The following is a 15,103-nucleotide window of genomic DNA, read 5'->3' on the forward strand; positions in this document are numbered from 1 at the left end:
ATAATTCCTGCCATGGCATAGTGGAAACGTCCGCTCTGCTCCACGTTCCATTTGTCAGAATCGTACAATAGAAAAGCTGTATGATGTCAGAAGTCCTTGCGAATGTGTCGCTCTTTACATCTTCGATCGATCGCCGCATGCAGTGTAATTGCTTTGATATTTTATCGATTGCCGCACGCAGTGGAAATGTGTTGATCGTTTGAGTCCATGATCGATTGTCGCATGCGCTACAACTGCATTGTTCTTTTTCGTTCTCGATTGCCCGCCGCATGCAGTGTGAATGCGTTGTTCATTTTTGTCCTCGAGCGATTGTCGCATGCGGTGACCTGTTTTTCCTATAAAACAAAGACTTGGACATTCCATTTTTCCATCGCAATGGGGTTAGTGGGTGTGCTTACGACACTTTACAATTTTCGCATTTCTAAGCCAATTTTTATACGATCGACGCAACTTTTCCTTCTTTTTACCACATAATCTAAATAAAATGATATAAATAACTTGTACTTCTACAAGTTATCACCCACAAACCCATGTCCGAACGTGATTTTTGGATTAATTATCATATAATGAACCAATTAAAATATTAATAAATATAATCATATTATATTTTTACCCTATAGTTTGATATCACATATCTATTATAGTATTTTCTTCTCTTCTTGATATAAATCATATTTATATCTAATTTTCTCCAAAATAATGTATCTCATACATTTAGTCAATTATATCATATATAATTAACCAGTTCGATTATATCATATATAATTGAATTTCCTCTTGTTATTTTGAACATTTCAAATTAACCCAAACACTAGTTCTCGACTTTATCCAAGCTACCTAGGGAACCTAATGAATCTGTGGCTTGAAGCTTTAACAGTCCATGAATAGCTGACTAAACTCTTTAGCCATGAGATCCAACTTTTGTTAATTGTCAGGCATTCCACTAAAGACCAACAACTAAACTCTTCTTACCATAGATATATTTCGATGTCCATCGGATATAACCAATCATGAGTACGATGATCCTTCACAGATTCTCGTAAGTACAGCTGGGCCAAATTACCGTTTTGCCCCTATAGTTACATCTAACTCCTTAAGTACCACTGATCCCTCTAATGAACAATACAACTTAGTCCAATTATGTGCGAACACCGCTCGGGCCATGAGAAGGTGTGTGGCGCCACATCGTTCAAGTCCCGGAAGACATGATCCACCTGTATGTCTCCACATACATGCTTAAGTTACAAACGACAACCAGGGATCTTAATTTATTGGTTTGTGGCAAAGCAATTAAAACATCCAATGTTCCATAGACAAAAGTGAGGAAAATATCATATATTATTACATCACAAGCGTTTGTTCAAAACTGTGTTTACAAACTACAGGACCTAATGAGAGTTTAGCGTCATCCCCAACAACGTATACATCATTCAAAAAGATAAACCTATTCTGTAAAGTCAACCAGAGGCCTCTCACTGCCACAGCTGAAATGACGTGCCCGATGCCAACTCGCACCGTCGTCTCACCAGCCTCAAGCTGTCGCTAGGAACTAATTCCTTGAAAAGAAGAACAAATATGGTTAGTGGCTCTAGAGTCTATAATCTAGGCAGAATCATCGTTCTCCACTAAACAAGTCTCCAAAATAAGTAAATCGTTTTTACCTTGTTTGGCTTTCTTCTCCTTCAAATAACATGGGCAGTTTTGTCGGGGTTGATGCCCTAAAGTCTCGTATCTTGTAGTTTATAAACAGTTTGTACGAAAGCTTGTGTTGTATAATATATGGTATTTTACTTCACATCTTATTTTTGCTTAGTTGTATGTTTTATTTGCTTTACCACAAACCAATAAACATAAAATCCGTGATAACCAAAATGGTCTGTAGTATATGGATATAGGAGGGAAACCTTATCTTGGTAATGCTATGGATGCAGCCTGCTTTGTGGAATGGTCATAAGTGTTGTAACTTGTCACGGATAGTCTGATCCTGATCATTCGTGTAGGGGACATACGAGCAGGGGCGTCCTATACAAAGAGTTTGTATAAGACCTGACTACGAAGTGTTAACGTCTTGTTATATAACACCATTCATGATAGAGACTTCACTTCACTAGGATGACCATAGGTAACATGACCTTGATAACGGGTAGAAATACACGTAGCTCAAATAAGTAAAACAATGAGAGAATTGATGGTAAAAATAAGCAATATCATGTCCAAAAGCGTTAAACTGAGGAAATTGTGATCACATGCACCCATCACATAAAAGCAGTTAATTTACTTATTTTGTGCAGAAAGAATGCATTGACGCAAGTAAAATTGCGATCCAAGGAATTAGGCGTCCGCGCACTTGAAAGATTGCGATCGCAAAGTCATGCGATCATATGCAATCATAAGAAGTTGCTCAAGAAGGTGGCCGTATAAAGACTGCGTATCAAAGTGACAGCATAATAAATCATGATGGGATGGAAAACTTATGACGATCGAATCCGAATTTTGTTGACAAGCCGTTAAAGCCACACTGTAGCAAGTACACTCAACTTTCGGTGACTATTAATCGGCGCATCAGAGCAGAAGATTTAATGACCGCCCATCATTGCAATCATTAGAGAGAAAGGCTGCTTCACCTTGAGCTCTATAAATACTGAAGGCCACCATTGTAACATTAACAAGTTAGATTAGAGAATACTAGTTAGAGAGCTGTTAGCCTGTTCATGTACATACTCATACCTAAACTTAGAGGTCAGAAATGAGCAAGGGGCCAAGGAAGCTGAGAGATCATTCCCGGACAGATCGAGAGACTGCTGGAAAGCGTTCAAAGGAGAGAGCGCCAACACTTACGAGAGCAAGAATATTCATCTGGACAAAGTTGGAGTGGAAAAGACAGTGTAAAAGGCCACGGGAAGCAAGACATTGCTTACTGGGCTTCTTAATTCTAAATTCCATTCGTTATTTTGTATTCAACACTTTATTTATAGAAAATGGAAATCTCATTTCAATCTATGTTCAATCTCTCCACACTTCGCATGAATAGCTAAATTTTCGAATGGGTTGAGAAGTACTTAGCTAGCATGACCTAAGATTTACATTTTATGTGATCATCTTGTCTTATGTATGCGTCATTCACCCTTTAGAGATACTTGAGAGAGTAGTCTAAAGATAGAATCTAGACTTGAGAGAGTCAAATTAGAATCTAGGCTTGAGAGAGTCAGACTAGAACCGCATAAGCAAGAAATAGAAACTTAGACATAAGTTCTATTTACACATCGCATGCACCCTAGAAATAGGACATGATTGTATGCAGTCACCTTGTTTTATGTGTGCAACATTCATCATCGAGGCTTAGACATAAGTCCTATCGACCTTTTCGTATACATCACATGCGTCCTAGAAATAGGAATTATGGCATTTGCATTGAAAGATGAAGTGCCGTTGTTTGTGTGTAGCATGATCGCATAACTTGTACGTAATCTTAGGAAGTGTTAGCTAAACCCCTTCTCAACCCGTTCATCGCATACTCATAGTAACTCTTGATTTCATCAACTCTTCGTTCGAACTCCATCGTATAGGAAATATTCTTAATCAAAACACCATCCAACTTATTTGTTTTCACCACAGCAAGAGAATCGAATTAACTGCCACATATTTACTCAGTAGTCCCTGTGTTCGACCCTGGACTTACTAGGAAACCTAGTGAGGCTTATACTTGGGTCTTATTAGTAAAACTTGCATGTTCACCGCATAACACATCACCGCAAACTCACACCATTATCACATCACAATTAACAACGCATCAGACCTCAATCCTGAGTGAGTTGGGAACTCCTGCCGTTGAGGGCGATCCTTTGATTTGTATGGGTGCGAGTGGCAGGTTGTCGATTCAAACCTACCATTTTAGGGATTCGTCTAATTTGGGATCTGGGAACTCAATTGAACAAGATGGAATTCACTCCTTCCCCGAGGCAGGGGCAAGTAGATAGATAACTCCCTTAAGGGCTGATTCCACGGCTTGAAGGATGTGGCGCCACACACCTTTTCTTGGCTCGAGAGGGGTTCACACAAATTTGGACTATGTTGTATTGTTCATTAGAAGAATCAGTGGTACTTAAGGAGTGAGATATAATTACAGGGCAAAACGGTAAATTGGCCTAGTTGTACTTACGAGCATCTGTGAAGGGTCATCGTACTCATGATTGGTTATATCTGATGGACATAGAAATATATTTGTGGTAAGAAGAGTTCAGCTGTTGGTCTTTAGTAGAATGTCTGGCAGTTAACGGATTGTGGATCTTATGGCTAAAGAGTTTAGTCAGCTATTCACGTACTGCTAGAGCTTTGAGCCACAGGTTCATAAGGTCCTCTAGATAGCTTGGATAAAGTCGAGAATCAGTTGTTGGGTCAGTTTGAAATGTTCAAATTGACTAGAAGGAGTTCGATTATATATGATATAATTGAACTTGTTAATTATATATGATATAATTGGCTAAATGTATGAGATACATTATTTTGGAGGAAATTAGATATAAATATGATTTATATCAAATGGAAGAGAAATTACTATAGTAGATATGTGATATCAAACTAGAAGGTAAGAATATAATATGGTTATATTCATTTATTATTAAATTGGTTAATTATGAGATAATTGGCTGAAATATTCTCCTCAATCATGCATTAGTGGGAAAAGCCATATTCGGTTATTGTAACCGAAGAATAAAATGAAAATTTGTTTCATTTGGCAAAGAGTTCGAAAAATTTCACAATCGGTATGAAAAAGTATCGGTCGCCTAGTTGAGAGCCTATATAATAGAGTCTCATCGTCTAAACGATCGCACACCTCATGTCTAAACGATCGCACGCCTTTCTCTAAACGATCACTTAACTTTCCTAAACGATCCCCTAGCGTGCCGCATTTTCTAAACGATCGTTTACCTATTACTAGACGATTGCTTAGTAAAACCTACACGATTGTGTAGCTTTGTCTAAACGATAAGCATCCCCGCTATACGATAGTTTTCTCTCCCACTTGCTTATCGTCTACATGATCAGCCTTTCCTTCGACCTCTACCAAAATCACCAAAGACCACACTTTGGATTCTCACTCCGAGAATACCAAGGGCTCCAAGTGGTGGTGTCATCCCCGCTTTTGCTTGCTCGTGCTTGTTCATGTTTCTGCCGTTCGTGTAGACGATCATGTTGCCGTAGCCAACTGATTTGCTGGGCGATAGAGTTCGTAGAGGTTCTTCTACTGCGTTGAGTTCGAAATTGAAGAGTGTCTTGAACTGGTATGTGAACTCAATCCCTTGTATTTTATTTATCAAAGCATGTCGTCAATCAGTGTTAAATTGCATAACTATCTTTAGAATGTATGTATTGTATTTCGGTCATAATGAAATCGGAAAGTTCTGAACGCGCTCATGGATGCTCTTCGTTAAGAGTTCCTTCAATTAGTATCCGAGCTAGGTTCTGATATTCCAATTTCATTGATGCAACAAATTGCATATATATTCTAGGTGGGTGCATATCTGCTCTATTTAATTGTTAAATTATTGTGGATGTGCGGATTAATGGAGTTTTTTGGGATGTTAGCCTCAATTTGATCTAATTCTTTTACATTTTTGGTTGATTGTAAAGGCCCCTGCGTTTTTGGGCATTATTAATCGTTATTGAGTCTGTAATTCAAAGTCAGTTTGAGTCTTGAGTCGTTCGTGAAGAAGATCAGAGCAAGGGTTGCTGTTCTTTGAGGAAGGAGACGATCAAGGGTTGATCGGTTCATGCAGACGATAAGGTAAGCGATTGTTGAGTATCGGGTCGTGTAGACAATGGGATGCTTGCATATCGTTTAACGTGCATGCACACTAGACGATCGTTTAGCTCGGCAAGCTTCATCGCTTAGTAACTGACTAAATGATCGCTTAGTAACGCACGGTAAATCGTTTACTTTTCGCCGCGTTAAGCGATCGCCTAGACGATCAGGCTTTGTAGCCTCGTTGTTGTCTGAGCGATCGTTTAGCTTTTGCACCTATCGTCTAGTGCGCGTCGGGCGATCGTCTACCTTCGGCATTTACTAAACGATGGAGTTCTCCTGGCAGTTCAATGGCAGTTCAAGACCCGGCTCGTCTGTGAATCGGTTTTGTAATAGATAGGGTTATTTCATTCTAGTTTTCTGTAAAGGATCATCCCAGTTCATTAATCATTGGTTTATTACATGCGATGTATGGTTTTTATATGTCATTGGTATGCACATAGTAAATCCCACCTTAGGTTATGCATTGGTCATGCATCATCTCTTTATTATAAATGTTATAATTTAGAGAAGCATGATTTAATTATGTAAGAGCATGCTCATGCATCATATAATATAAGAGTTATATTTATGCATGCATAAAAAGCATTAACATGCATCATCTTTATATTATAATTGTTATAGTATAAGGGTGAATGGAAAGCATGTTTGCTTGGTTATTACGCATATGTAAAAGTTATGTATAGTAATGACTGGACATTACATGAAGCATGACACATAGGTTTCTTTATAAACGTTATAAACACCTAGTTGTGAGCGATGTATTTTAGTTGTTTCTTTTTAAAAGTTAAAGAGAAATTAGAACTAAAAGTAATAAGAAAGACATGCATGCTCACTTAGGTTTAATTTGTGTTTTAAAATGTTTGAAACTTGGATCACATAGAACTAAGATCACGGTTCTAATATGATTAGCAACCCTAAGACTTTAATTTTTTTAATCAGTTTAGTAGGATTAAATTGACTAATAAAAGGTTAAATTGTAGCAAATCTATTTATAAAGGAGCTTTTGTCTAGGGCGGGTTCTGTCTAGGCTGGGGTATTTAAGTCGATGGAAACTTAACACCCCTACCTGGGAACTTACCTGGAAAGGTGAATTAGATAGATTCGATGCATGCATGCAAGTTAAGGACAGTCCATAAAAGTGTTTAAATGTGACTACTTGCACTTGTTCATATTTCATAGACAAAAGTTTTTTATGAGCGGACTTTAAAAAGACGACTTAGACTAAAATTAGTAGCCAGATTTTCTAGGTTAATGAACCTTAGGTAGAACATTCAGTGGGAGGTACTTGGGGCATAAGATGCTTTACTTAAACCTTTCACGTTTCTTCTAAATAATCCACACCGTGAGATCTACCCTTGGCCTCGAGGCACCTTTGGCATGTTCCCCTAACAGATGGTGTTTGGGTAAGTTAATATCAAGGTGGATGGAGAGAGTGTTCATAGTAAGTGGGAGTGGGAAGTGCGATAGCATATCCCTCGGTCTCCCTCGTTGGTTTGAATAAAGTTACTGCGCATCGCCTTGAGGCACCCTGGGAGTGTCCCCCCCTAAAGGATGGCAGTTTTGCGTGTTTCTTTATTTGATCTCTTGTAAGAGGATAAGGTAACTTAGTCTCTTGTCCTAATTTGCTTCTTCTCTGCGGTGGGATCATTAAAAAGGGACTCTGACACCAAAAGCAAGGGGTTACACTTATGCAGAATTGTTAAAGGTTAACAGTTCTGGACCGAATAAATGGTGGCTGTTAGGTTGTCACACCCCCTCTCAGATTACCCTTTTATTCTGGAAGAGGATATGACCGTGGTAGTTACTAGCCCTACTGCCAGCACTCACAACCTAAGCCTTCTAATCTAAATACCAACCTATTCAGCTCATTAATAATATATGCAAACAGCTAACCTCCCTTAAGGTTCTACAAAGATTATATAAATACATGCATACAACCAAGACATTACTTTTATAGAAAAATATTCCTAGGTGGCCCAAACATTCCTATAGAAGCCTTAGTCCCTCACAAAACATGTGTACATAAACAGATCATCAACCTAAGTCTTTTAATAAGCCGAGTCTTTCAGTGGCAAGTAGCAGCAGGATCAACCTTGAGGAAACTGACCGCTACCTGAGAAGAAAAAACACAGAAATTCTGTGAGCTAGAAGCTTAGTGAGTGACTATAGAATCGTAAAGCAACAAGCGTAGCATAACTATAAACATGTAAATATACCAATGAGTAAACTCAAGCAATTGTCTCTAAATATAGCTGTAAACCATTCTCAAACATCATTAAACATTATTATTTCCTAGTTGAGAATGAGCCTAAATGCTCTAGCCCCCAACGTTTATTACTGACCAAGAGACCCATACTCCGGTCTCTCATTCATAACTGCCTACGTGCATGTGGCCACACTAAGTACCATCATATTTTAGGTACTTCCGCTCAGATACCTTCTCAAATTTGTCCTTCAGTATCGAGCTACTATGATACCTTCTCATATGTCCTTCGGTATCAAATTGACAAGATACCTTCTCAAATGTCCTTCGGTACCAAATTCGTTAGATACCTTCTCAACGTCCTTTGGTATCAAATGTGTATTTTGTAACATCAAATTAAGTTCCATTGCCTAGTATTTACACAAGAGCTGTTCCATTGCCACTCACTTGCACAAGAACTCACTCTCTCATATCCTTCCTCTAAGAAGCATATATCAAAATCAGAAACATAGCTTTTGTAATGGTTACATGACATACCTTGGCCTGTGTTACACACATACAAGCCGGGAAACATGCATTAAGTTATTCTCCAACCATTTGTTGCTTGAGGAAGTATAAATACATCATTAATGTCACTGTGCTTTACTTGATTATATATGCATGAGTATTGGAAACCTTAAGTTTACTTAGTCACTCACAATTCGTTAGGCTCTTATTGGTTTATACGCTTCCCCTAGCTCTTCTTGGCCTGAAAAGATATAATTCCCGATTAAACTACTTAGAATTCCTAGTAAAATACCTCAAATAATTCATTTATTAAAGGAACTTTCATCAATATAGACAACTTTACTGGCGAGATCCCCCTGAGCGAAGCTAGCGAGATCCTCTAAAGTGATGCCAGGGAGATCTTCTAGAGCGAGATCAAGCTTTTCCTATCAAATCTTAGCGATACTCACCTCAATTCCTAGCGAGATTTCCCCTTAGAGCGAGATCCTCCTTACAAAATCAGCGAGATTTCCTTTATAAACAAGATCCTTATGCCCAACTCTCGCTATAATTCTCCACGATGAACTGCTTGCTTGTTTTTCACAAGCAGCTGTCTGCTTATGCACCAATTCCCTGTTATAATTTTCAAAATTTATAACTCAAAATCCAGACATTTTTTTCAAGAAACTTCCTTCTACAAACTTGTTTATATTTGAGTTAGCTTCCTTACCTTAAAATTTCAGCCCATAATTCCTTATAGTTTGGCTTGGAACTTCTAAAATTCACCTTGGGCCCTGATTAATCTGTGGTTCTGCCTCTTCTGCAAATTCTCCACTTTTGTTCTTCTTCTCTTGCAATCTTTCTCCAACAGGACAACCTTGAAAACTAAATTCTCCCAACTTTCAAATGGCACCAAATTCGCTAAATTTTCTCTTGTCAATTGCCGAAACCATACTTTTGAAGTTTCACTTTCCCTTTAATCTTTCTGCCGCTTCCTAAGTTCAAAGAGTAGATTGCCACATCACCCCACACTTATTTAATATATTTTCCTTCCCTTCCTTCATAATCCCTAAAAAAAACATAAATTTCTACTTAATAAATATGTAATATAACATCCCTTTGGCCAAACATGCTTATCTAGGGAACCTAAGTTCAGGGTTTACAATCATCTCCCCCTTAAAAGAAATTTCGTCCTCGAAATTTACCTGATATGTCATTTGAAAAGTTGAGGGTATCTCTTCATCATTTGCTCCTTAGGTTCCCAGGTTGCTTTCTCGATCCCATGATTACACCATAACACCTTCACCAAAGGAATTGCCTTATTTCTGCGTACCTGATCTTTCCTATCCAAAATCTCGATGGCCTCTTCCTCGTAAGATAAATCTTCTTTGAGCTGTACCGAGATCAGGCACGTATTTCCTTAGCATCGACACATGAAGTACATCGTGTATACGAGCTAGCTCTATCGGCAACTACAACCTATAAGCTACTGGACCAACTCGTTCCACAATTTCATATGGTCCGATGTATCGTGGATTTAACTTCCCTTTTCTCCCAAACTGGAGAATTCCTTTCCATGGGGATAGCTGGAGAAATAACCGTTCTCTGACTTCAAATTCTAGTTCTCTTCTTCGTTTATCGGGTAGCTCTTCTAACTATCGCGAGTTTCCTTAAGATTATCCCTGATAAGTTTCACATTCTCTGTTGTTTGTTGAACTAATTCTTGACCCATTAATTGTCGTTCTCCGACTTCATTCCAGCATACTGGAGTCCTGCAAAGTCGGCCGTATAATGCTTCATAGGGAGCCATTTCGATACTAGAATGGTAGTTATTGTTGTAGGCAAACTCAATCAACGATAAGTGTGTATCCCAACTTCCTTTGAATTGTAGTACACAAGCTCTTAACATATCTTCCAGTGTCTGTATAGTTCTTTCCAGTTGTCCATCTGTTTACGGATGAAAAGTCGTACTGAAATGCAATTTAGTGCACATAGCCTTCTGTAAACTAGGCCAAAATTTTGAAGTGAACCTCGAGTCCCAATTCAACACTATCGACACTTGGGCTCCATATTAACCTATTATCCTATCCACATAAATCTTAGCTAGACGGTCTAGTGTAAAAGTAACTTTTACTGGTATGAACTTGGCCGTCTTAGTTAGTCTATCGACTATTACCCAAATGCCATCAAATCCTGAGGGTGTCTTAGGCAAACCAAATAGAAAGTCCATTGTCACATGCTCCCACTTCCACTCATGCACTGGAAGTGGATTGAGTAATCCTACTGGTCTTTGTCCCTCAGGTTTTACTTATTGACAGACTATACATCGGTCCACATATTCTGCAATGTCTTTCCTCATCCCAGGCCACCAGTAAGATTTCTTCAAAGTTCTATACATTTTGGTGCTACCTGGATGCATGGCATAAGCGGAACTATGTGCTTCCTTTAGAATGGCTTGTTTAAGCTGTAGCTTGTTAGGCACACACATTCTCCCCTCCTTTTCTAATACACTGTCTGTTCCCAGTTGAAAGTCAACTCTGATGCCCTTACTCACATCATCGACAACTTTCTGAAAATCAGGGTCTTCCAACTGATCCCGCTTAAGGTTTTCTACTAAGGTCGGCCTTATCTGAAAAGTAGCTATCATTCCTTCTAACGGTTCCACTGATAAGGCGGTTCTGAAATTCCCGAACTCTTGCAATAACATTTTTCTTATTGAACCAATAATGGCCTTGGGTCCCGAGGATTTCCTACTTAGTGCATTGCCACAATATTAGCCTTACCAGGGTGGTACTCGATGGAACGGTCGTAATCTTTAATCAATTCAATCCATCTTCGTTTTCTTAGATTCAATTCCTTTTGATCAAAGTTATATTTTAAGCTTTTGTGATATGTAAATATCCTGCAGCGCTCTCCAAATAGGTAATGTCTCCACAACTTTAGAGCCAAAACAACTTCTGCCAACTCCAGATCATGAGTGGGATAAATGCCCTCGTGTTTCTTAAGTTGACGAGAGGCATATGCAAGCACCTTCCCATCCTGCATCAACACACATCCCAATCCTTGTCGGGACGCGTCCCAATAAATCTCAAATTCCTTATCTGGTATAGGCAAGGTAAGCACTAGTGTTGATACTAGTTTCCATTTCAGCTCCTGGAAAATATGTTCACACTCCAACGACCATTCAAGCCTCACGCCTTTCTTGGTCAGGTTCGTCAACGGAAGGGCTATCTTAGAGAAACCCTCCACAAACCTCCGATAATAACCTGCCAATCCTAGGAAACTGCGTATTTCTGGAACGGTTGTGGGTCGTTCCCAATTAACTATTGCTTTCGTCTTTTGGGTATCTACACTAATGCCCTCTGCTGAAACCACATGCCCAAGAAATACTACCCGATCTAACCAAAAATCACATTTACTGAATTTAGCATACAACTGCCTATCTCGCAATGTCTACAATACTATCCTCAGGTGGGTAATATGATCCTTCCTACTACCAGAATACACCAGTATATCATCAATGAATACTATCATGAACTGGTCCAAGTAGGGATGAAATATCCTGTTCATGAGATCCATGAATACCGCAGGGGCATTTGTCAATCCGAAAGGCATTACCAGGAATTCATAATGTCCATATCTCATTCTAAATGCGGTTTTAGGAATATCGGCTTCTCTCACTTTCAGTTGATGATAACCCGATCTCAGGTCTATCTTTAAAAACACCATGGCTCCTCTTAGCTGCTCAAACAAATCATCAATGCGTGGTAATGAATATTTATTCTTAATCGTTACCTTATTCAACTGCTTATAGTCGATACACAATCTAAGTGTACCGTCTTTCTTCCTCACAAACAATATTGGAGCTCCTTAAGGCGATACACTAGGTCGAATGTATCCCTTTCAATTAACTCTTGTAGCTGAGCATTAAACACTCCTTTTAAAAACCATTACATACAAACATGCAACTTTAAGTTTGATGAGAATTTGACACTAAAAAATCCACTAACTCAAAAAGTAGGATTTAGTGGGACAAATGTCTTCAAATGAAGACAAAACTTAGCCAAACAAAAGTTGGCATTCCCACTCACAAATGTTGGATATTTCCACTAACTTGGTCAAAGTTTGACTCTCAAAGTCTAAATTCAACAAATTTGACTTTTTGACTTTCAAAAATCAAAAGTCGTCAACTTCTATTGCATTTTTTACCTAGTCAACAATTTGGCTTTTAATGTAATTTTGCCCAAATCCATTTAATTTCAAAATTAATTCTAATAATCAATTTAAAAATTAAATTAATATTAAATAATTTATTAAAAATTTAATTAATTTAATTTAATATTAAATCCAACACTTATCCAAATTTATATGAATCACTATTCATAATCTTGATATTTAAATCTTATTTAAATATCTCATATTTTCTCTCTCTTTATGTTTAATTCGCAATTAAACATTAGGTTAAAATATCGTATATATTTAACACTTTGCTCCAAAAATCGAATTTGAACACTTCAAATTCGTTTGTCACATTGTTCTAAGGTTTAGTCTGATATAAGCTAGTAGGGGGACCTCATGGACCTACAGATCATGGGCTCTAATGATCCGCGATTAATCGGTTAAACTCTTTAACCTAATTAACCACCATTCGTTAACTATCGGGTTACTCCACTAAAGCTCAGTAGTTGCACTTCCCTCACTGTAGATATATTATATCCACTCGATATAACCATGATTAGTAAGTTAACCCTTCACAGGTTATTCGTAATAACGGCTAGGTTAAAAGCTGTTTTACCCCCGAGATTACATCTTGTTCCTATGTCTCACTGATTCTCTAATGAACAATTGATTTGTGATCTAATCACTAAACCGAGTCCCTATCAAACTAATGAGAGAGTGGGGCCCTTTGTTCAAGACCCGAAGTCAGCACTTAAGGGAACGACCTCTCTACTATCCCTAAAAATGGGTAGAAGTGAATTCTGTCTTGCACCCTATGTCCCCAACTATCTACCCGATCTTACCCTTGAAATGGGAGACTTATTGAGCCGGTGCTGTTGAGCCAACCCTCACTCATACAAATCTAAGGATAATCTCGAATAAACAGGAGTTCATAGTTAGCTCAGGATTAAGGTCAAGTTACCTAGATCATCGCTTTGAAATAGTCAATCTTAAACAATAGACAACGTTATAAAGTAAGAGTGACTTAATTCTTGGTCCGATCTTATGCAAACTTATTGCATGGGACGCCTCCACTCCTCATGTCAATACATGAACGAATCAGGATCACTTTATTTGTAGCACTTTACAACAAATTGTAACAACTTCCTCCCTCATAATGTGAGTGAAATTATAAGGATTCCTTTAGGTTTAATGAAGTTCAAAGATGAGATGTGTTGGAAATATGATAAAAAAGGAATTTTCGTTGTTAAGAGTGCATACCATCTTGGGGTTCAACTTAACATATCTTCTAACCCATATTCTCCAAATTGATCAGAGGCTTCTAAGTTGTTGAATGATCTTTGATGAACAAGGGTCAAACCAAAAAGGAAAATCACTTACTGGAGGATTTTTAATGATTTAATCCCCACCACCGATAATCTTCACATTGAAGGAATTCATTCTAATTCTTTTGTTATTTGTATAGGTCACACGGGAGAAAATGAGCCACACAATATGAGAGTGCAAGTTTTTTTTAGAAAAATCTGAAATATTTTTCTTCCTTCTTAATTGGCTCTTTTGATGCTGACAAGGGTGTTCGGGGACCTTTGGACTATTGGAATCTTTTGAGGATGGTGTGTTCAAACCAAGATCGGGAATGTGCACTGATTATACTTTGAAACTTGTGGAATTTGCGAAATGAGTTGTGCTTCAAAAAGGGAAGTGTGAAATTATCCTCCCTCACGTTAAAGATCGAGTCTCAGCTGCTTGAAGGCTCTTGAACAGATGGCTTCCCAAAGATTGAGTCTAATGGTGCCCCTTTCAACATGGCTTCTCTCTCGTCGTTGGGTGTTGCTGGATGTGTGTAAGTGGAAGCTTAATGTGTATGCAGCTTGGTTGATTGAGAAAGGTAGAAGAGGCTTAGGATGGTTGATTTTTTATCCTTCTAGTCGTCTTCTTATTAGAGGTTGCAAATTTAAGACTCGGGGTTGGAGTGTCAGCATGCTTGAAGCTGTGGCGCTGCTGAAGAGCCTCTTGGCAATTAGGCAAGAATGGAAGGGCTCAAAATCGTCGATTGAGGTTGAGTCTGATGCTTTAGAGATTATTAAGATCCTGAATAGAGAGGGCCCATTCCTTAATGGAGATTGTGATTGTTATTGAGGACATGCTTTTTGTTAAAAACTCTTTGAATGTTTTGAGCTTTTGTCATATTCCTCGAGAATAAAATAGTCACTCATACTTTTGTGGCTTTGGCTTCCTTTCAAGGCTATTCTTTAGTCTAGAAAGATGACTTTCTAATGTGTATTCTCCCTCTCATTTTTTATGAGATGGTTAGGAAGTAGTGGGTATCTTTGTGTTTTTATCTATTTGCCTAAAAAAAAAAATCTGCATGCTAAACCCCCTAAAAAAATAAAAGAAAACCAAAACTGAGATTAGAGTGGTGTATTAGC

At 38.3% G+C, this 15,103-nt stretch overlaps 1 protein-coding gene across 1 annotated transcript; it reads right to left on the bottom strand.

Annotated features, from left to right (window-relative positions):
• Window positions 1-9,708: 9,708 nt before the first annotated feature.
• LOC150034372 (uncharacterized) lies at window positions 9,709-10,305 on the bottom strand. Its single transcript, XM_090316694.1, has 3 exons — window positions 10,192-10,305; window positions 9,986-10,081; window positions 9,709-9,888 (listed from the first exon to the last, which is right to left on the bottom strand). Exons 1-3 carry the CDS (start codon window positions 10,303-10,305, stop codon window positions 9,709-9,711), a joined length of 390 nt encoding a protein of 129 aa, XP_090172820.1.
• Between the last annotated feature and the right edge of the window lie 4,798 nt (window positions 10,306-15,103).

The sequence above is a fragment of the Benincasa hispida genome, chromosome 8, assembly GCF_027475165.1.
Source record: "Benincasa hispida cultivar pf3 chromosome 8, pf3_genome.v1.1, whole genome shotgun sequence".
Taxonomy (NCBI): Eukaryota; Viridiplantae; Streptophyta; class Magnoliopsida; order Cucurbitales; family Cucurbitaceae; genus Benincasa; species Benincasa hispida.

Excerpts from the sequence above, each read along its gene's own strand:
- LOC150034372 (XM_090316694.1), bottom strand. The coding sequence starts at position 10,305 with ATGGCTCCCTATGAAGCATTATACGGCCGACTTTGCAGGACTCCAGTA. Across the intron at positions 10,082-10,191 it reads TTCAACAAACAACAGAGAAT|CTATCCCCATGGAAAGGAAT; the intron begins GTGAAACTTATC and ends TTATTTCTCCAG. Across the intron at positions 9,889-9,985 it reads TTGTGGAACGAGTTGGTCCA|CTCAAAGAAGATTTATCTTA; the intron begins GTAGCTTATAGG and ends ATCTCGGTACAG.